The 24,456-nt window shown below is 39.5% G+C and overlaps 1 protein-coding gene across 16 annotated transcripts in view; it reads right to left on the bottom strand.

The window, feature by feature from the left end:
- Window positions 1–24,456, bottom strand: part of pHCl-1 (pH-sensitive chloride channel 1) — a 655,929-nt gene that overhangs the window by 99,702 nt on the left and 531,771 nt on the right. For all 16 annotated transcript variants that reach the window (XM_083128521.1, XM_083128534.1, XM_083128594.1 and 13 more), the window contains one exon: window positions 17,063–17,145. In XM_083128521.1, coding sequence (XP_082984647.1) covers window positions 17,063–17,145 — 83 coding nt within the window. The remainder of the gene's footprint in view (window positions 1–17,062; window positions 17,146–24,456) is intronic.

Here is a 24,456-nt window from a genome sequence, read left to right on the forward strand (position 1 = left end):
TACATCTAGATTTCACATTGGTCAGCTCCTTCTACCTGGCTTAAGGAGCGAAAGCTTGTAGGGTAGTGGCTATCGTTCAGGATTGTCAATCTGATGGTCGTAGGTTCAAACCCTTCCGGTGGCAGAAAATTTTCGTAAGTTTTAGACATATCCCATTGTGTTCATTGTCCACGCCGTGTGAAGCGGAATGATTCAGTTTGGAATTAACGATGGGGGAGGCGAAATATTGAATTACAAAATCTCCATTTCAACAAACCGAGAAGTGGAGAAAAATTGAATAATTACACTGGGGAACAGTGAAATTGCGGCACAGTGTTTGAGAGCTAATTTAGGGCAATTTCATGCTGCTGAATAATGATATAATAATATTTTTCCTGAATTGGCTCTAATTTATGAAATAAATGCAACTAAACCAAAATGGCGGAAACATCAGACATACATATAAATGAACTTCCAACAACAATTTAATATTTCTTTTTGTGATTACAATCATTATTATAAAAATAAATTTATATAGGCCTATGATCATAATAATTAAGAAAATATGTACACAATGAAGTAACAAACTATGTGAAACATTTTCTATACAATTTCCTGCTGTATTGCTTTTTAGGACAATCCCTCTGTAAGCTCCAAAAGTAGTCGGCCATCATGTGTCGATCCCACCGTCCCTGGTACCTTTCTTCCATTATCCTTATATCCTGATGGAGCCTTTCTCCCTGTTCTTCACTAAAATCACAAAGGTTCTCAGGGAATCTGTCAATGTGGCTATGTAGAAAATGTATCTTCACACTCATATTAGCTCCCAATTTCTCAAAATTTTTCAACATAATTCCAACTATATCGCGGTAGTTTTCTGCTCTGTGATTCCCAAAAAGTTTTTGACGACGGACACAAAGCTCAGCCAGGCCTCAGATTCGATGTAAGACATGTAAGTTGTAAAATTGGCATCATTTATAAGTGTACAAATTTGTGGTGGTCCGTCAAAGATTCCTGCCTTCAATTTTTCAATACTTAGTCCTGGAAAAGTGTGGCATATATATTTGAAACAATCACCACTTGTATCTAAGGCGTTGACAAACTGTTTTATCAACCCAAGTTTAATATGCAGAGGCGGAAGGATGATTTTGTCCCTATCTATCAGCGGTTCATGAATGATATTAGTTTTTCCCACTAATATTTTCCCTTGGGGGCCAAACTTTTATCGTCCAATGCTTTTCTCTAACACGACTATTCCACAAACATAGGAAACAGGGATATTTTGCGTACCCACTTTGCTGTCCTAGTAAAAAATTCAACATCTTCAAATCCACACACACGAGCCACTTATGTTCAGCATATTCATTTCTTTTCTAAAACCATTTTTATGTTTTGGTATTCTTCCTTAAGCTTTGTTGAGTGTCCGATATATTGCCTAGCAATGCTTCATAAGTTGCCTAGCAACAATTTACAAATAAATAAATAAGTTTCTTAATAGAAATTTCAGTCCATTATCAAATTTTGATATTACCGAGAAAAGCATAGATTAATTTTACCTCCTACATTTTCCATGGTGTGTTTATTTTTATAACTGGAGTCAATTCAACTGAACCAATCATACAATTGGTAATCACAGCTGTTTTGTGTGTTGAAACTGTTATTAAACTTTATGCCACAAAATAAAATCTTTTTTTTGTTCCCCAGTGTTATTAAAAATTACGTTCATTTTTTTTAGTGGTGTAATCGCAGGTAAAATCAAAGATCTTACATGAAATATTTTAACTTGCTCTGAACTCAGCCAAAAGGCATTTCGCACCGATCTAATATATTCTCCAATACATTTCAAAATGTTATTGAATGTTTCATGTCGATAATTTGATCAAAGCATCCATTCTTGACGCTCAGAGGATATTTTCTGCAACTACCTCTTCTCTCCAGTTCCTTCTCTTTCTTCTCTCCCCTCTTTCTGTTATGCTTTTATCTCATATCGCCTTCCCTACTTTTCTCGCATCTTATCTCCATCCCACTCTTCTCCACTCCTCTTATCTACTTTCCTGTCTTAGATTTCCGACTCCACTGCACTATTCTCTCTTTTTCGTTCTTCTCCTTTCTCTCCTTTACTCTACTCTTCACTTCCCTCTCTCGTCTCCTCATCTCCTCTCGTCTCGTTTTCCTTCTCTTTTCTCTTCTTTGTTCTTTTTCCTCATCTCTCCTCGAATCTTTTTCCATTCTCCTCACTACATCTCCTCTCCTCGCCTATCCTCTCTTTCTTCTCTCCTCTAGTTTTCCTCTTCTCCTTTCGCTTTCTCTTTCTCCTCTCCTTTGTAACCTTTCGTTTCCTCTCACCTCTTTACCTTACTGTAGACTCATCAGCGATGAAATACTAGAAAACCTATTCTTTTTCTTTCAGAAAGAATTTTGTCATTTGCGATATAATAGTGATATTTTTAATAATTTTATACAATAATACTTGTTTATATTTCTTTCGCATATTTTATAAATATCTGTTGTGCATGTGGCAACCCTGAAATTGAGCCTAACTCTGCACGCAACCCACCAACGGCTTATGTAAATTGGGTTGCCTAGTTTAAAATGTCGTTGTCCTAAAACTTTTGAGAGACACTGTACAAGAAATAATACTTCATTCGTCTTCATGTGAAAGGAATCAATGAACAATACAATTAAAGAACATTACACGTCTTGCTCAAAGTGGGCACCTCCGTTACGAATGCAGGCACGCAGGTTTTTACGGACATTTGATCTCTTAACTCGTGATGTGATGGTGTCCTTGATGTGTTGACCAGCTGATAAGATCCTCTCCCTGAGCTCTCCTTGCGAGTTTACCAGTGTCTTGTCATATGGCTCCAAATGTATAAGTCTTAAGTAACAAATCTGGGGATCGAGTCGGCCAGGGAATCGGGCCGCCTCGGCCAATACATTTCTTTGGGTAATTTTCATCCAGACACTGTCGCACGGCCAGGCAGAAGTATGGATGGGCGTCATCAACAATCATTTGTTCGAGCCATTTTTCCTGCCCCAGATCTTAAATGGCATCACTCATGAACATTTTTTGAGGAACGGGATGGCAATGTTGTTGGAGGATGTGCCTTTAGCTACAAGACGTGACATGATTTATCAGCATGATGACTGCCCAGCTCGATCCCCCGATGGATTTGACGCCTTACCCACCCGTTACTTACATGTGATTGTTATTTGGGAAAAACTTTTTTTTTTGTTTACTAGCTATCAGAAAACGCTGAAATAAGTTCCTTACAATGAGCAATTTTTTTCTCAATTCATCTTTTTATGTGGAAAATTGTCATTTTTTTAAAAAACAAAAAACAATAGAAATTCGATTATCTCCAAAACTACTAATTTTCGGACGGGGTATCATATGTTCAAATTACAGCGCCTTGAATAACGTAGTGTGGAAAACGACCCAAGAAACTGGTTCCCCGAGACGATGACAAGTAGATGGCAGTGCGATCGACCCAGGTGCTAATTTTGTTATGAAAGTAATGCGGCTTAGTTAGTTTTTGGAATATATTGTGTAGATTTGTTTCTCTAGAAAGGCGGTAAGTGAATTGATGGAAACAGTTATATTTGTGGAGTGATTTGCAGTCACGAAATGGCATTAATTTGGAAAGAAAAGTAAAATAAAATTAATAAATAAATAGCATGCGTAACACAAGAAGAAACATCGCAATGTGATTCCGGACGTCAGGTCTTGGACTGTGTATTAGTTTATTTTTCTATGTTATTAGAATATAAATAGTATCCTGAGAGATATTTCATACCGAGGCGACAAAATACAAATGTCGCTTGAAAGCGAGCAGTCGGAAATCAATGCAGCCTTTCGAACCGTAGGGACAAAAGCTCTGACTGCACAGTTTCCTCAAGGAGATTTTACACCAAAGCGACACGCGACAAACGATACGAGGATTTCACACCAAAGCGACACGGGTCATTCGGTCCAAGGCAACTTTCATACCGAAGTGACACATGTTGCTTGGAAAGAAGCCAATCAAGAGCAACATTTCACATCGTAGCGGCATGACGGAAGCACAGGCCAGCGTTCGGTTGGTGAAATCCTCAAGCGATAAGTGTCGCGTGCCGCTTGTCGCTTTGGTGCGCAATCTCGCTAAAGCAAGACACTCATTGCATCGCGTATGCGCGAACTACAAACCACGGCAACATGTTGCAAGCTATTGAGGAAATGGCCCAGTTTGAGCGACGCAGAAGCGACAGAACGACACGTGTGGCTTATCGCGTCGCCTAGATCTGTTCTTGTAATGTGCGGTTTATCGTGTCGCCTATCTGTTGTTCGGAAGCAACGCTTGCTAATAGGCTGAAGGCACCATGTCGCTTGTCACTTAGTTGGGAACTCCCCCTGTAGCACGTCGCTTCGGTCTCAGCACCCTTCCTTTAAGGAGCTTTCCGACCGAAGTAACAAGTAGCACGCAAATACGACATATGAACGTGTCGTTTGCTGTTTGGACCCTCATGTGCAATGAATGCTATTTTACAGTCTGGAAGTGTGTGTCACTAGTGTGACAGTGTGAACATCCCGTGTCATTTGTCCCATTGGTTTGAAAGTTGCCTTACACTCATGTCGATGGCACTAAGAAAGTTTTGTGGGGTTCCCCTTGTCGTTTCATGCAATCATCATTATCATCATCGCCGCGATTAGTTTAAAGCGGAAGAAAAGAGACAGTAAATATCAAAAATACAAATGCTTCAGTGTGTATATCTTTAAATGAAATGATGTTGATGATAATAATAATGAACCTAATTCGTACACAAAAATTTAGTTGCCAAGAGCATTCCATGCGTATTTTTTCTCCCGTATTATTAACGAAAGTATGACGATAACAGGACGTGGTCGACTGTCTAGAATGTTCGTTAATATCTTCACGACCACTGTACCAAATATCATAGCAATTATCACATTCATAGAAATGCTTCATGTAAAAGAATCAGACGTTGCAGCGAAAACTACATTTACTTCTATTATAAGCAGTCGAACACCAAGCAGCGGGGTCAACACCAGCGCCTCTAACGGATCATTTTCGAGTGGAACCGGCCAGAGAGCGCAGAAGCATGCCGTTTTCCACCCTACGTTATTCTAGGCGCTGTAGTTCAAATTTATTGCAAATTGTCTCTACCTTAACCCCTTTCAGGGAATACATCTAATTACCAGTCACCCTGTATATATAATATACGAGGGTCATCCAGAAAAAAAGGAACGTTTTGGTGTATAACGCAAATGACGAATGATGTATGCAATAAATTATGATACTCGACATCTCTGCATATTCGCCATACCCATTCAAGCACTTATCATAGTGCAATACCAGTTTGTTATTACCGTCATTGTACTCGGTTGTCGCCAGTGTTTTCAACCATGTAGCGACATATATAAATATACAAAGTGGTCCAAAAAGGACTTTACAACTTTGTAAGTGCATGAAAATTTATTCGGAAACGTTACAGAACTGACTGTGGTGTCATTTTGCAAGTTTGACTAGCGTTGTGGAATAGTACCCAATTCCGCTAGTGCAAGCGCCACTGGCAGTTCCATTAAAAGTGACTGCTTTCACAGGTCAAGAGCGATATCGGTGTGTGTTCTGGCCGCGTCCACTCCCAACAACATGGCGCATCACCTTACTACGTCACCAAAGTCCGGGATATCCTCAGTAACAGATTTCCAGGCCTATGACTAAATCCCCAAAAGTGAAAATCGAGGTTGTCAGATCAGGTGAAGGAGGTGGCCATGTAATTGGTCCACGTCAACCTGGAAAGAGCTGGAATGAAGTGAAGTAGACGTCCATCAGAAGTACCAGACGAGATGATTTGTTGATAACTATATCTTTCATACGTTCCACAAGTGACAACAGGAACTAAGTCAAGTACGTCTTAACAAGGAATTAAACCTAAGGCCCTTTGCCTCGCAGCCTGATATGATGCTCTTGGTCTGTATCAAAGGGTCCCGGTTTCGGTTCCAAATGTAGAACTCATGAATATAGAACTGCTGGGCAATCGTATGCTATTAACATGTAATAATACTCTTAGTGTCTAGTCCTGACTCTCGTCGCTTTTCTGCCTATTTAGGCTATTCGCGACGATGAGGTTGCATGATGAAAGAGAAGAAGGGACACTGACAAAGGAACACTCGTGCGAGCGGTAGGAATCGAACCTGGGACCGTCGATGGCGAGCTCCTTAACCCAGTACTCAAGGTTCTGTGCCACCGATAGGCTATACGACTGGCTGTAGTGAAGTTGTTATAGGTCTTGTCTACTCTTACGGCGGACGATCCTCATGCTAGCAATGCAAGTGGGGAGCGGGGATTACGCCGGAGACCAACCAGACAACAGCGGTGGCGCCGAGAGTTACGACGCGGCGGGAGGAGGTGCTGCGCGCACATCGTTCTACAGGCTGCTGCGTTTCTTATCGTGCTGGATTGGTCGCTTCCCCGCTCACCACTTTGCGAGGATAGGCCCCTGTAAGAGTAGCCAAGACCTATAACAAAGATTTCATATTGCACGTAGTCAAAAGTTACATCCTAAAACGTTATGGAGACCCGCCTTACTGTAGTGTTATCTGGGTTGTCTACACACAAGGGTGAACCATAAGATGGATTGATTCTGTTTATTTCACTTCGTTTCTCTGCCACTTTTCGCTATAGTCCAGGGGCATTTGTCCATAGTCTGTGGATTTTTAATGAAGGGAAGAAATGGCTATCAGTGATACTTTGCTAATGTGGTAAAATCATGTACTAAATAATAATAATAAAGTTAGTCTTAATCGTAAGAAATGTAAAGTCATTCACGCGTGTCCCATACAATACTCACATAACATGTCTGGTGGTGGAAATTCTAATAGAGAATACCTTTACCGATCTCGGAGTCACTTTTGACCAAGGTGAATAAAAATCATGATTTTTTATTTAAAAACTCATTTTTAATGATGTTTTCAATTAAATCGATTGTTTTGATTAAAACAAAACACGCTTAAAATTGCTTGTGCGGTTTTGGGCACCATACATAAAGATATACCGTGCGTCCATTTCGATCTGCAGCCGAGAGATCGGGAGAAGCGTGGCGGGCGGAACTGACGGAGATGCCGACATTTGCGGCCTGAAATGCCCGCTTATTTTTATGGACATATGCAGACATTTATATAAATATTGCAAAACGAGCACTAACCTGTGTTATAAGAGTACGGTTTTAATTTTAGTAGCTTAGTGACTGTATGTGCCGATGATTTTGACACGCCCACCTCTTGTGAAACACGGCGTAGAGGTTTGTTTGGAGAACGTTCTAACGCTGCACCAATATCATCGAGTTTTGCTTCGGTTAGAATCCGTCGTTTTTGCTTAGGTGTTTTAAAATTTAACGATACAGTTTCTCGTAATTTAAGGACAAGATGTCTAACCGTATCTCTGTGTGGAGTTGAAACTCATGGGAATTTCTGTACAAATTACCTACACACGTCTCGACACGAGTTTGTTTTCACGTAGGTACGTGTCATACATAAAAAAAAATTGTTCTAACGTGAATCTTGCGGCTGGCATTCCAATCGTCTCACTGACACGTCACACATACACACTACAATAACACAAACAAGTAACTGCAAGTAACCAAGAATAACACTCTTGCGCACAGTACGAAATTAACACGCTCTTGGTTTACATTGCTCGCCACTATATTTACAACTCTGTCTTCATCTAGTCGCGAAGGAACAAAAAACTCGAGCTCGGAGATTTCGGATTGCAAGGAAGCTCACGAACACTATTGACTTTTAACGGTTTCTTCTACAGCGTAATCTTGATAGAGTGTTGCACATTCAAAACCTCCAAACGATCCCCATCGGCACAAAACTCTTTCAAGGATATAAACTTAAGCAGGTCAAAACTATGATTAAAATGTTTTATTATCTGTGACTCTTAACATCGTTTCTAAAGCGTATTTTTTTGTGTATATAAGAGCAGAACTTGGATGAATTACAGAAGAACTTTTGCGTGTTATAACACAGGTTAGTGATCGTTTTGCAATATTTATATAAATGTCTGCATATGTCTATAAAAATAAGCGGGCATTACAGGCCGCAAATGTCGGCATCTCCGTCAGCGCCACCCGCCACGCTTCTCCCGATCTCTCGGCTGCAGATCGAAATGAACGCACGGTATGTTTTTATATAGAAAGGATTTTTGTGGTAAACGGCCCTGTAAAATTGAACAGTTTCATTGAAGCAAGTAAAAAAAATATATGCAAATATACATTTTTCTGTTTCTGATACTGTGTAGATGAACCTACTAAAGAATGAATGTGTGTTAATGAAACTATAATAGAATCAGTAACCTTTCTTCCAGTGAAAATAAAACATTCCGGATGTACTATATAATTGTAACTTAAAATATAGTTTATTTACAGTTTAATGATAATGACACTATTTATGGTTTAACATGATTACCTACACAAAATGTTTGCTATTTTTGTCTATAAAAATTATTGAATTTTAAATCAAAAGAAATTTAAGTGTGTTTACACATTATAAAGGGTGTTTAAATTTCAATGTTACTTGTTTTTCTCTTTTTTGTAGGAGAAGCAGCAAGAAGTTTTGTGAGTTGGGAAGGAGGGACCTTGTGGTGAATGAAAATGCAACGCTACACCATTGAACAACGTGCCTTCATAGTGAAACAGTATCGCAAATGTGGGGAAACCTGTGCAGAAGTTGCTCGTAAATTCCGTACCAAATATGGAAGACAAAGTTGTCCGTCAGACATGGAAATCAAGAGAATCTGTGCCAAGTTTGAAGAAAGTGGTTCAGTGAGGGATGAAGTTAGTCCAGTACACCGTCGTCATGGTCGCTCCCAGGAAAATATCGCAGCCGTGAGTGCAAGTCTTCAAGAGAACCCAAACACATCAATTCGTCGCCGTTCGCAGCAAATAGACATAAAAAAACACCTTATTCAACATTTTACACAAAGATTTGCATTTAAAGGCATACAAAATACAGTTAACCCAAGAGTTGAAACCAAATGATCACACACTATGTCGTGAATTCGTGAATTGGGCCCTAGGGCAAGAAGAGGACAATAGCGAATTTTTCAACAAAATCATCTTCACTGACGAAACCCATTTCCACCTGGGTGGATATGTGAATAAACAAAACTGCCGGATATGGGGTACAGAAAATCCACGAGGAGTATTCAAGAAACCAATGCATCCACAAATGGTAACAGTGTGGTGTGGGTTGTGGGCAGAGGGTGTGATTGGTTCATATTTCTTTGAAGATGGTACTAATGTCATTGGAACTCGATATCGAGCGATGATTACACGTTTTCTGTGGAATGCATTGGAAGCCATAGATGTGGTTCCAACAAGACGCACTGCGTCCCCAACAATTGATCTTTTGCGTGAAAAGTTTGAGGGGGTGCATAATTTCACGCAGGGGAGACATCAACTAGCCGCCTACATCATGTGATCTGACACCCCTAGATTTTTTTCTGTGGGGTTATTTGAAAGAACAAGTATAAGCATGCCAACAACCCACAAACAATGCAGGACCTTAATGACAACATTATCGCTGCTACCGCATCAATAGACGTGTTTAAGTGCAAATATCATTGAACATTTTGATAAAAGACTGATTGCTTGCCGCAATTCCAGAGGGGGTCACTTGTCTGACATCATCTTCCATTGTTAACCGGAACATGTGTTATTTTCATTCCAATATTAAAGTTTTCACTTTTCCATTCTTTTTTGCGTTTCTTTAGCAAATCAAAGGTAACATTGAAATTTGAACACCCCTTATATTACATTTCAGCCTGCCCTCGTGGCGGAGTGGTTAGCACATCGCGCTATGACGGCAGGGACCCCGGGTTCGAATCCCGGTCTGAGCATGGATGTTTGTGAGTGTGCATTCATGAATTTTATCGTATCATCACTCATTTATGTACTTTCACGAAAAGTGAATCTGATATCAAAAAATCCTTATGTACAATATTCTGTAAATTATTTTTAAAGTGATTTAAATCAGTTATTTTTTTTAAAAAAATAGCCTGATTTAAATGAATCCATCTTGCTTTTGATCAGTCGTTAAGCTTTCAATCACACATTGCGCGTATCCTCAGCAAAGTCCATAGACACTTAGGATTCCTATTGAGTATGGGCAGCCAATTCAGAAAGAGGGGGAAACTTTCTTCTGGCTGTAGTATGCGTTTGTTAGATCGAAACTTAAATATGCCTCGGTTGCTTGGGATCCTCTTGTCAAGAAAGAAATAGACAAAATGCAAAAACTTCAAAATAAATTTCTGAGGTATCTATTATTTAAACTTGAAGGTGAATATCCGAAGATCACCCCGGGTGACATGTTGCGTGAAGTGTAGGGTGTTCCGTCGCTCGAGAAAATAAGACAAATACATCAATTAACTTTGCTATCTAAACTTGTTAACGAAAAATAGATTCCCAGCTCTACTCTCACAACTAAACTTATATCTTCCAAACGATATGTCAAGACCCAGGAATAACCTCTTCAAAATCTCGCATGGAAGAACCAACATGGCAGAAGTGGCCCGTCTCGATTACAGTCGGGCAAAACACCCCCTTCACAGTCGCCATCCTGCTGGTACAATTTCACTCCAGCAGTTGCTTAAATGTAGCCCTTTTGGCCCTTATTGAAAAACATCGCCAGGTTTCAATTCACCTCTTATCCCCGTCGCCAATCTCAACCTACCGTCCTCTGAATCCGAGATTCCAGAAACACCCCACCCAACCCCTCCCCCACCCTCCTGTGCTCCAATTCAGGATGCTCGCATTAACAAGCAAATTTCATTAACGAAGTTGCCCGACCACACCGGAAATTTATGCGCAACCTCCTCCTCCCTTCATGGCTCTCACTTATCGCACGATCCTCAAACACCTTTTTTCAAGCCCCGCCCTATGTCTTCTGACGTCAGGCTAAATGCTATCGTTGTTAGGTTGGGTAGGTTAGGTCTCTTAGCATAAGTAATACAGGGTGTTCACATTAAACCACCGATTTCAAATTACAATTGTGAAGAAGCTATTTTACATGGAGCCTTGCGGTTTGCGGTATAATGTAAAGCAACCCCATTTTTTATGTGCTGAGTAATTAGCAACGATGACGACAATCGCCAATTTCAAACGGGCGTTTGAACGGGAGCCACCAGGTGTAAAAACAATTAAGAAAAACTAAATATGCTGACCAAGGCAGAAAATATGTGACGTAGAGTGAGATGAGGCTAAGGAGATAAGAAGGGAGAAGAGAGTACTAGTAAGAAACCACAGGGTGGGCTCTTGGGGGCTGACCCACCCCCCAATTTCACTTCCTTAGCATGATTAAACATCTTGGTAAGTATACTGAGAAATTCATCTTTATGACTTCTACCCCCCACTTTTTTGCCTCCCCCGTGGCGCAGTGGTAGCGTCGTCGCATTTTAATCAAGGGGTGTCGGGTTCGATACCCGGTGGAGACACATTTTGGTTCGGATCCCACTTTAAACTGTAGGACCAGTCCCGATTAGCCTTTGTGTGCACAAAATGGACTTAACACAACAACTCAATCAAGATAGCGGGTGCTGATTAGAAATGATCACCCCCCCCCAATAAAATTCTGACTACAGGCCTGGTTGCTTTCGTTATGAGAAGCGCCGATGAGAGGATGACGTCATGAAAGGCTCCTAAACCAATCTTTGGACTGGAAAAACAGGGTGCAACGATTATGCAGTGATTATGCTAACAGCCCTAAGCCTAACATGCTAATAGCCGAACCTTGTGGCCGAGTGGTTAGCACATCGCGCCGCGACGCCAAGGGTCCCGGGTTCGAATCCCGCTCGGGCTTGGTTGTTTGTGAATGTCCATTCATCAATTTCATCATTTCATCACTCATCCCCATCTTCACAAATTAGCCAGGAGTCACAAAATGCGAAGTAAAAGAAACTACATTAATTAATCAACCTAACATGCCTAATCTAACAACGAAAGCAATACGAACTTACGTCAGAAGGAAAGGGCGGGGCTTGACGAGTGGTCGAGAAGTGTGCGATAAGTGCCAGACTCCTATTTCATACCCGAAGGTCGTCGTGCGAATTGCTTTGCTCGCTTTCCGATTTCATTCGCTCGATTTCGGAGGAAAGAAAGAACACATAAGTATTATTATTTCTCGCTCAGCCGATTTTAAGCTGTGCTCTGGGAGGGGCAGTCTACTACGAAAATGTAGCCGAGATAACGAACTTTGAGAATTGAAATATGTGTGAAAATGAAAAGGTTTACTTAAGTGACAATAGCCAGATGTATTTATCAGCAAAAGTGTACTCTCATTATTTTCATCTTTATTTGAAAGTCATTCTCCTTCTCCACTTCTCTCTCATACACAATTGTTTTTTGCCTTTTCCCTGAATCATTGTCTGTTGATTTTTGAAATTCTTTCTACATTTGCCTCCCTTTTCTTCCTTCTGTTTCTCTCTCTCATTTCTGATACTTCCTCTTTCCATTTTCTTTCTTTCTCTTTCTGTCTTCCTCTATACTTTCACTCTTCTTTCTCTTTGTTTTTATTTATCAATTTATCCTATCTCACTCTTTTGCCAAGTTACAATGGTGGAATTTATTTGTCAGTAGCAATGTACTCTCATTACCTCTCATTATCTCTCAATCAGACTAATTATCTCAAGTCACAATCGCTACTTTGACGGTACAAATTCGATTATTACCTCTCTTTTTCGCTTTCCATCTCTCTTTCTCTTTCTGAACTTGTACTATAATTTTCTTCCTTTTCGTCTCTTTCTCACTTTTCTCTACAGTTATAGTTTCTTTTATTTTAAAATAATCAACTTTCTCTCTCTGTCTTTTATCTTTTCTCACAGTAAATTTCTTTCCATTTCTCTTCAAGAAAATCATTGTATCTCTTTCTTTTTCTTACTGTCTCTCTCTCTGTCTTTTATTCTCACAGCCATCCCCTTTCTTTTCTCTTCCATTTATTTTTCAAAAGCATTATCTCTCTCCTTTAACTTCCTATCTTTCTCTTTTTCTCAGTCATTTTCTTTAATTTTCTATTTGAAAAATCATTCTCTCTCTCTTCTTATCTCCTATCATTTTCTCTTTTCCTCTTACTCTCTTTTTCTCGAAGCCGTGTTGTTTATTTTTCAAATTTATTATCTCTCTTTTTATTATACCTGTCTCTTTCTCACTATCTCTCTCCTTTAATCTCACAATCATTCCTTCTTTTCTCTTTAAAAACAATTATCTCTCTCTATTTACTTCTGTTTCCTTCTTTGTCGTTCTCCGTCTTTTATTCTCAAAATCATTCTCTTTCTTTTATCTTCAAAATCATTACCTCTCACTTTTCCTTTATCTCCTATCTTACACAACCATTTTATTTTCTCTCTCAAAACCAAAATCTCTCTCTGTCCATGAATAATTGAAGGACCATATAGCGATATGTGCATTTTGTTCACCGATTCACTTGGAAAGGTGAGCCTAACCTTATCAGTGCAATGCCCGTTCTGAAAGACGACCAGGAAAATAACACTTCCGAAACGAAAAGCAAAAATGTATCGACGCAACCTTGAGGCAAAATGCGACAAGGGACGAAACGCGAAACTTCACTTTCGCGGCTATTCCGGCGCCTCGACCGAACAAAAGCGGAAATATATCTCGACGAGACAACGACCGAGAGGGGAAACTTGTCAAGAGAACCTCTGCAATGAAGCAGATGAATGCTCCTCTGAATCTCAAGGGACAGCCTAACTTTAGCCACATTGTGATGAACTCACGGGAGTGTACGTATTTAATGCAATCTCTGGTGCATTTTGATCCGGGCCTTTTGTGAAGTCGACGACGCATGCGCAGAACAAAGGGAAACTTGGTTCAAAAACCCGAAAAGTTCCGAGGGTTTACAATTCGTCTTCTTTAAGCCGACACGGTTCAAGAACCAACGACAAAAGATTTAACAAGAGTGCCATTAATCAGGGAAGAAGAGCAGAAGTTTTCAGAGGTCCCAGGTCGACAGGGAAAGAAAGAGGACGCCAACTTTTCATTCCCACATTCTCATCTTCGTTCAATATATAATGCATCACGTTCCGCTCAGCGGGACAAGCATTAGACAGGCGTAACGGTAACCGAAACTTGTAAAATCTTGATGAGCGATTGAAAACGATAGAGTTTCAAAGAATCTAACGTGGAACTTCGTGCTGCTGTTCTTTCAGTATGGGGCCTCCCTGATGGCTTAATGGTTAAGTCGTCGCCTTGTAATCAAGAGGTTCCGGGTTCGATATGCGATGAAAGCACTTCCACTTTAAAATGTAGGGCCACTCTCTATTAGCCTGTCCGTACACAAGGTTGATCTGAAACAAAATTCTTTGGAGAACTTTGATACATAAATTAGTTACCTTGATTTCGTCATTTGTCATTTCGTCAAATTAAATGCTCAGAGAAAAATATTTAGACATAAAAGTGTTAAATCAAGAAGACTTAGGTGGGCAGGCCACGTGGCGCGAATGGGAGTGGAAGGAGTTTAAAGGATTCTTGTTGGTAAGACGGTAAGAGACCTGTAGAGATGAAGGTTGAGATGGACCTAGAGGAAATCAGTAAGGATGGAAAAGATTGGATTGATCTTGAACAGGATGGGGACAGATGGATGGCTTGTGTTGCTGCATAAATCTTCGGGTTTAAGAAGGTTAGAGAGTTGAGTCGAGTTGATTTCGTCATTTCTTTAGTGGACATCAGCATATCATGACCACCCGCCGTAAAGTAAGCTCCAATTTGTTTAAATAGCAATACCTTATGGTGAACCCATGTTCCAGTGCCGTGGGTGGTGCTAATGGAGAGCTGGGTGGGAGGTGTAAAGGGTTTTAACCTTCCACGTAGTACACCCTGGACTTCATTTTGTAGACTAACGAGGCTCTGGCGTCTTGTCCTTTTTTTGTCCTTATATTGCTGAGTGACCCTTTACAGTCTCAGCTTTTAACTGAAGTCAGAATATTTTAGCCACCGACATTACAGTCGTGTTCTTAGTTATCCTCTAGATAAGGTAAGAGGCTGAATCCCGTATCATGTGACGGGTGCAAAATAGCCTAAGTGCTGACAATCAATCAAAACCAATTGTGAGCTATTTATAGCCTCTAATGCTAATGAATGCGTCACTCAGCTATCATATTTGCTCTTAAGCAAGGTCTATGTACGCATTGATATCATAAATCATTCCACGTGTTTTACCCCAATATGTATATCTCAGTAAGGTCAAGAACGAAAACAAAATAAGTTCTACATGAAAAAAAGAATGATACGGCAGAAAATTACCAGGGATTATGTTTCTGATAAAGGGCCTGGCCTCCGGATTTCCATGTGCGTGTTGGTTTGCATGAAACCCTACTCGTCCTTGCACTATGATGGACTTCGCTACATAAATCACTTCAGACACCGGAGTTAACAAGATTAGGAACTTCAAAGGCTACCGACGCAACAATGGCGAGGTGGGTTAGCACCTTCTCTGTTCCCGAGCTTGGGTTCGAGTCTTTCCGGTCTAGGGATCTTCAGAATAACATTAAGTACTCTATTGTTGCAAGTACTAAGGACATTAACTTCCTTAATGCAAATACAACTCAGCACTCGTAACTGAGGTAGAAGAGTGCGGAAGCAAGTCTGAAATCGATCGTCTTTTGTTGTAAAAGTAATGCGAAATTTTGCCTAACTAGAGTACTGCATGGGACCATTTTCCAGTAAGGCAGTGGTTCTCAAACATTTTCCCCTTTAGTCGTAACCTAAACGTCTAATATATCCCCACCATAGGTTTTCTCCGAATAGTGGGGTTTGGGGATTTTTTTTGGCTGCCTGATCGGTGGGGCGTTTTTGCCATGTCGGAGGCGTGTATCTGTAATACAGCAAAATGGCATTCGGTCTGTATGTGGAAAGATTTTAAACAAATAATCCTACGTTTGTTATTATTGGGTGTTCCTACGTTTATAATCTTTATGATTAGTTACAAATATAAAACTGTGAAACACATGTATGCTAAGAAGTGTATAAAAAACTTTAATTTCTATATATTTTTTCCAGAGTTGTTGAAAAACAACTGTAAACAAACTGTCAAGCACAATTTAGGAGTTTTTATTGTAAATCCTCAGTGTTTCTTGTGAGAAGGATGTGCCTGCATAGTCTTGATGTCTGGTTGTGCACTTGAAACTTTCAAGCAGAGATTCGGCTCTAAATTTAGTCTACTATAAATTTCGAACGAGTATTTTATTTCAAATCACATGAACGAAGAAAAGATTATGAGTGACAAAATCAGCCTTATTTTCCAGTTGAACGTTACAGCTATGAAGTCTGCCCTACGCACCTGCAGCAAAAAAGTTGTCGTGTGGGTATTCTCGACACTTCTTTTCCAAGCTGATCGCGTACCCCCTTCAAGTCATTCATGTACCCCTGTGGGTATGCGTACCACAGTTTGAGATCCACTGCAGTAAGGCATTAGGAACGTCTGAAGCTAAGAATATAAGTTGAGCAAGTAGGATTTTTATGGGTTATATATGTACAGGCGACTAATCGAAAAAAAAATTCGGTCACAATTTCTGAAGCCAAAAAGTAAAACCGTAACAATTTCTGAATGTAAAATGTACCCCATTCATCATAGATGCCTGTCATATATGTTGAATCCTAAAAGAGCCTAAATCACGATTTATGAATCAAGAAAGTAACTCTGCCAAAATTTATGAATCCCGCAAGTACTTTAGTCTCAATTTCCGGGTCTAAAAACTTAACACATCATAATTACGACATCTAGAAAGTAAGAGTAATCTAAAAGTTTATGAAGATGAAGAATAATTCATCTCTACTTAATGCTGGTAAATGCTAGAGAATTCTTTATTAAGTGGACCATTGTCGCTATTTTCCAACTGGAACTTCAAACTGATAAATCAACACCTCTGTTTTCCCCCCCCCCCCCCGAGATATCTTGAATTCATCTGAACAATTTAACTTATAGGTCCCGCTCATTTTATATTCCCCAGGAATATTCAGGCTGTGCGTGTGTGTGTGTGTTTATGCACTTAATAGATAAGCTACTTACTACTCTCCATAGAGAAGGAACATTCTGGATCATCAAACGGGAAGACACTGATCATGCCTTGACAGGACAGTATTAGATGCCTCCTGGAAAGGATAAAAGTAATAAACATTCATTCAACTACAAAAACCCATTATAAGAACATTGTAAACTTAAATGTGGAAACTATGACGGTCACAAATACATACTTAATGAATAAATCACATTCTACTGACCGATAAAACATTCCAAAGCTTTGCATTTGTATTTTTTTTCTTATTTTACACAATTTTTCTTCCTCCTTAGGATAATCGCAACGATGAGGATGAGTAATGAAACATATAAGACAGGGCTCTAACCCAAAACTTTCGGTAGAGAGGTCATTAGTCACTTAGTGAGGGAGATTATAATTTTTTGCCGGGGTGATAGATCGGGGACATAAAGTGGATGCTAAAGGTTGAAGAGTGAGAAGGAGCGTCGTCGTGGAGCAAAATGGAACCCGATGCGATAACCTGGCTGCATTTGTGGCAAAGGATACAACAATTTCAGTTTGTGAATGAGATGAAAGAGAAACATATGAGTTCTTTGAAACTTGAAATCTGTATAAATATGGCGTGTTGTGAGAGTTGGAAAACACTTTAAAAATGCAGTCATTAAGAAATTTCCTCATTTTCTGGATATATTGAGTTGGTGAGTTTGTCCGGAGAGAAACATAACGTAATATACCAACCCTACATTCACACGAAACAAGTTACAGCACATTAATCACAAAACTGTGAAATCGCCATTCTATTTCTTCTTTGTATCTACTATGTGTAAAGGTAAACCAAATTGGTAAAGTTTATTTGAAGCTCTTTTTATGCTAAGATACACTAATTTTGAATTGGATCTGCAGTTTAGAGAGTACCGGCGCAGCGGAAACACACAAGGAAATAGTCTAAGGGGATTAAAACTCAAATTAATTACAATTCTTTTACAATTCTTGTACACATGGATGTTGTGCCTTCATATAATTACTCTTTAATTTCAATTGGTCTAAACTGCTACTGTAAACACTAACTAACTAACTGTCTAGCCTCCTTAAACCCGAAAGTTTATGGCTGCAGCAACACAAGCCTTCCATCTGTCCCTATCCTGGGCAAGATCAATCCTATCTTTTCCATCCTTTAAGTTCATCTCAACATTATCCTTCCATCTTCGTCTTGGCCTTCCTACAGGCCTCCTATCATCAGCTTTCCCAACAAGAATCCTGCAAACTCTTCTTTCGTGCCACATGACCTGCCCATCTAAGTCTCCTTGATTCAATTATTCTAATAATATCTGGACACGAATACATATCCATGCAGTTCTAAAAAAATGCTAAGAAAAATAAGGAATTGCGTTTGTAATATTAGTACAAATCTTATTGGAACAACTGAATAGACGAAGGAATTCACAGGGAATGAAAATAAATTTGCACGGAAGAAAAACTGAGGGACAGCGTTACGAGCTTAAAAGCCACTGAAACGAGAAACCCGAACAAAGAACGAACATCTCCGAAGATAAATGGATCAACATCTAAGATGAAAGAAGATCCTGGAAAGAAATACTAAGAGTGATATCAATAACCCATCGCAAAGGCCCAGAGACATAATAAATCCGAAACGATTTCTTCCATTAGATTCGGAGAGATGGGCAAGCTATTTCAAAACAAGCGATGAACGATATGTTTTGGAAGCTGTGGCAAATAAAAGTGTGGGAAGGAGGAATTGGCGAGATATAAGAAATGCTTCTTCTGCGCTGGCTGCTACAATGCGTTCGAAAAGTCCCCGCATTAATACTTTCTTTTTTTTAAAAAAAGCTACTAAGGTAGGGCTACCATATTTTGAAATGCTAAAAAGAGGACATTTTCTTCGAAAGCCACAGACACACATGTACCGGGTTTACAAACCATACACTCGCCTTCAAAATCGTCTCTACCACATCTAAAACATGAATACTTTTCTTGTAACTCATTACTACACTTGCACTTCCTTAGGGTGACCAGACATACTCTTTTTAAGAGTATTATACTCTTTTAGAGGTTCATATACTCTATACTCTTTTCAATTTGCAAAAATCCCCAAATATACTCTTTTTCCTTACTATTTAATTTCATTCATTATTTTACGCGTAAAAATGCCTTGAAAATCCACAGAACGGAAAACGTCAAGATGTCAACAAACTGAAGTATTTACTCCTTGACTCAAGAATTTCCTATGAACAATTTCAAGTGTCATTTTCATATTCCATCAACAAGCAAAACATATTTCAAATTCATTGGAATTTAATGATAATGATTAGGGCTGAGCCGATACCACTTTGAACCGATACCGATACTTGAAAATTGCAATAATTAAAATTTGTTCAAAATATTGATCAATATTGGTGTGTAAATATTCTCCTCCAATTATATGCATCAACATACCAAGAAATTTGCTTTAGAATATTCAAGAATTGCATCAGAATATTAAAATAGATATTATGTAGTCACAAAATATAGTTTATTGTGCAAAATTAGTGTAAAATAAAAAGGAAGTTTTAATTTTGCATAATTTCCAGGATAATTAGACTGTCAAGAAGTCGCGCGGGATTTTTGCGGACCCCGTGAAAGAGCAAAATGCATGCGCACCTTCAACCTATCGACTATACTCTTTTTGGTCAACAAATATCTGGTCATCCTAACTTCCTTTTAGGCATATTAGTAGCTTACACCGTGTTCGCAAACTCTAACTTCCACTTCGAAACACGAACAAACGAATGACGCGGAAATCACATCGACCGGAACTTGAAACTGTAACAAAAAACGACTAACGCTTAGCGCATCGTCCAGTACTGCCAACATCAGACGTTTAATGATTCGAAAAGTTGTAACTTCGTGATCTCTGACCTATGATGATTGGATAAAAGTAAAAACCCGGACATTTTAACAGAAAGTAAAAACCCGCCCGGACGCAAATTTCAGGGTCCGAAAAGAGGACATGACCGGGAAAACCAGGACGTACGGTAGCCCTAACTAAGGCATCTGCATGAGTTGGCAACCCTGTCAGTAGGAATGAGCATGACCTTGAAGAACGAGTTTAGAGCAGTACCACTGTTAGTCCTCGGTGTGAGACGTACGATCACAGATTGTCAACAATGCCCTTTGCGCGCGAACACCGAATCGCTTTGTTGGAAGCATGCTTTGAGTTTATATCATATGATAGATATGTGGAGAAACGGAAAAGTTTATTTCCCGAAGATCCTGCACCAGGTAAAAGAGCAGTCTATGTTTACTCAAATTTAGTTTCAAAATTATTTCTGTGTATTTCAACGCGCGGAAAGTGGTTTGCCGTCTTGTCAGTGTGTTATCGATCTGAGAGATTGCAGTATTACTCACATTTAGTTTACAAATATTTTTTTTTTGTGTATTTCAAGAAATCAGTCCGAATGTATGTACTATTCATTACGTTGGCAAATTCAATAAACCATAAAATTCTCAAACTTTGAATGCGGGGTTTTTCGAACGTTCTGTATTACAAGCATAATAATAGCAACATAGGGGAGACCGGCGCATAGCGATCCCCTGGCTCGAAAAAAAAAACGCATTTTACGGCGCTGCTTCCAAGCGGGAAACATGTCAACTGCAGAACAGCCATCTTGAGTGTGTTGTAGCCGATGGGTGTTGCGGAACGTGGGTTGTGAACAACAGGTGGCGATAAAAAAATTGGTTTTTGGCACGTCTGAACTAAAGTAAGCAGTTTATAATATCGTGTATACCTAACCTGTTTCATATTTTCTTCTCTGAATGAAACCTGTTTGCTTCAACTTGTTTGTGAGTTACTTACTTTTAATACATTCACTTTTTATTAATAATATTAATTAATTCTATACTTAAAATCGTATTTGATAATAACAATTTGAAAAGGGATCACTTTGCCCCGAACCCTTTTGCATTACCTTCATTTTGACCAAATTACTTCTTAAATACTCAATGAAATAACTTCAAACATACATTAATGTAAAAACAAATGCTGTGGTATCAGCTGTGTAAAGTTTCATATTCGTCGTCATACAGTGTTCTGTAGGAAGGGTCAAAGCTTAGGGGGATCTCCTACATTACTATATCTGTCAAGATAAAATGGTGACTTATTTACCTAGCAAATAATAAGCTGAGTAAACTATTCCGTTCGATCCATCCGCGTTAATGTGAAAGTGAAAATCGATTTGAATCAATCCGGTTACTTGGAAACGAAAGTATAGGAATAAAAGCAACGTTTAATATCTTTGCATTGGTCACATTTTCTCTTCATTTACGTGGAGGTTAAGCTTACTAGTAAAGAGCGTTACTACAAAATTAGACATGTATGCGATATCTATAGCTATATATGCATATACAGGGTGTGTTAGAAATATGGCTACACGTTCGAAGTAAATGTGTTACTGTACAATGTCGAGGGGAATGGTGAATGGTATATCAAATTTGAAACTCCATTTCTTCATTTCAGATAAGATAAGTATCACGCCCCCGAGCTTACGTCATTAGCCAAGATGGCGCTGAACATGCGGCAGAAATGTTACAGTTGCAGCGGGAGCAATTGCATACCAGAATGATCGTGAGACTGGCAAAACGTGATTTTAAGGTAACATTGTTGCCATCGACTGTGGGAAAGTGGAGAAAACGACTGGTTACTTCAAATTTTGTTTAAGTCCTTTGGTCTAGAGCTAGACACACCAATTTTACTTGAAACGTGTAACCACACTTCTGACTCACCCTGTATATATGTCCTATTACAATACATATTGCGTTATAAGTAGACCTCGGATTCTAGGTTTTTAACCTATTTTTTCCTTTACAGGTATGTAAGGAATAATAAGTTATGTCAGCGTTTTGTTAAAAAACTCAACAACTGATGAAGTTTTTTAGTGCCTAAAAAAACTATTTTGCTTGTTAGAACCTATTAGGTTTATGCGCCTAAATCAAGCCTTTTTTAAGGTTTTTATATATTTCTAAAGGTTTTACAGAATTTGTATGTCATACAAAGGCATTTGCTTTGTTTGGTCACGAAAAACTTCAATGACGAACGTGTTTGAAACGTCCTCTCTGTCGATTTCCCTTCCTCCGAGTCCATGGTGATTTCTCAAAGCTACAAAAAAAGCAAAATACCCGGTGCTTCTGTTACTGTACAAACCAAAGTGGTCTGATCTGTGTGGTCTTTCTCACTTTCGCGCCACTTCCGTGCTTTGTGGCATTCACGCCTTGCAAACTAACATTTCAGCATTGAAGTTTGCACCACTCACTATATTTTTGTTGAAATATTTTTAGAATATAAGATGATCCTCACAGACAAAATTACGGAGTTTGACTGTGGATAACATGAAAAACGATTGTTGCCTAACTATATGGCGAAGAGTGGATTTTAATAGCAAATTTCCAATGGTAAGTTCTGCCATCGCCGTAGGGTTAGGCAACACACATAACGTTATGCAAGATTTGTGCAGGATATAGGTGTCCCATACCTATCAGTATTTTTCAGGAATTTTGAAATATTTTAAGTTTTTTGAACTTACTTCAGGATTTTTCGAACCTAAGGTAACATTTTTAGGTCCTATTTTAGGGTTTTTAGAGCCTATTTTAGGAACCTAAAAGAACACTTTTTAGAACCTAAAAATGCGAGGTGTATTTATAAGCTTAGCATTGTCTTTGAAATTTGAATACAAGGTACGCTTTCCTGTAAGTGGAGAATTGTTTGAGAACCACGGGAGTAGAGAGAAACATCAGAACCCTGTACAGTCACGGACACTGCCGGCTTGTAATGAATACATTGACTTTCAATGGAATCGTTACAAGCCGGCAGTGTCCGTGACTGTACATAAGAAGTGTTTGTTTGAGTTTTTAAGTCAACTTTATGCACAAATAGGCTAATCGGGACTGAAATCCGAACCACTATGTGCCTCCACCGAGTATCGAACCCGGGACCTCTTGGACATAAGAAGATGAAGACAAAATTCGCAAAACAGAAAGAAATAGACCGACATTGTTGAGAAGGCTCTACAAAGAAAGAGGAACGTGATAAAGTGAAAACATTTCATTCGAGCACTGATGGACTGTAAGTATTCAGCCTTTCCTAGAAGAGAAATTCTAAATTTAACCACAAATTAAACAGTGTCAAGGTTTGAACCTGAGGCCATCCGAGTATCACCCCACGCACCTAACCGGCTATGTAGGTCACTCACTGTTGGGAACTTTTGAGGTGAATAATATATTAGCTTTTAGTAGGATAGAAAATGAGAGGAGATTTCCGCATCGCAGACTTCTTGCTTTTCGCAACCCCCCGCCCTTTCCAACCTACACAACGCCCTTCACCGCGCGCAGTGCTACTCTTGGGGAGACAGTGTGAAATATTCACGTCATCATGAATGATTCAGGAAGAAGTTCGTCCTCAATTCGCGCTGGAAATCGATCAGTTGGCAACGCTGATTTCCATCTCTGTGTAGTATAGGGTAGCAGGCCTATTAGAGAGGGAGGTTTGCATTTCGATGAGGTTGGACAGAAGGAGGGGGGAAGGTCTTTGTTGTGCAATTAACGGAAGCCAACGTTAGTTGTCTAATGGTTAGCGTGGGTTGCTTCGTCTGCACGAAACGTGTGATGGTTGGCAAAGTTCACTTTATGCACAAAGAACTAATCTGGACTTTGGAATGTTTGAGCTGCGGTAGGAATTAATTTTGGTACGCTGCGCGCAGAAAGGTTTTAAACATAATTCTTAATCTTCAGATTTTTAAAATGTCAAAAAAGCGCGTTCTTATCAATTTTGCGAGACAACTTTTTCTTAGTATTAGGCAGTCCTACAAATACAATATTGGTCTTGTTCTGCAGCTCTTTGCATCTGTTTTTAAAATCCATTGTCATTGTCAATTCACATTGCGAGACCGATTTTATACAGATTTTTTATTCAAAGGGGTAAAGTTGTACGTGGAAAGTTGCACACACCGCCCGCCCGCACTTTCCACGGTGCGACGGACTCGACGAGTCACAACGCGACACGATACGAAACGGGAAGGCAACTCCATTTCTTGCCTGAAATCGGACAGCAGATTTCCTCCATGCACGCAGTAGGTCTCGGTCTGTCCTTTTATAATTTGGGAACCGGGTAACGATACATCAGAAGTACAACAGTGATGTTAGATGTACCAGTTTAAATGTTGTGAATTCAATATCGGGTGTACACGATGAACCTCCAGGGTTTCGACGCAATGTTAAAAATCAGAACATAAAGTTACGTCAATCCAATCTTTTGTACATTAGGCGCCCTCTAGTTCGGCCACCTCGGGACCGAACCGTACGCCGAACTAAAAAATGACCGAACGAACCGAAGCGATGCAAAAAAGACCAATTAATCCTATAAACGGTACGGCCATCC

This window comes from Lepisma saccharinum, chromosome 1 (genome assembly GCF_977018435.1).
Source record: "Lepisma saccharinum chromosome 1, izLepSacc3.1, whole genome shotgun sequence".
In the NCBI taxonomy this organism is placed as follows: Eukaryota; Metazoa; Arthropoda; class Insecta; order Zygentoma; family Lepismatidae; genus Lepisma; species Lepisma saccharinum.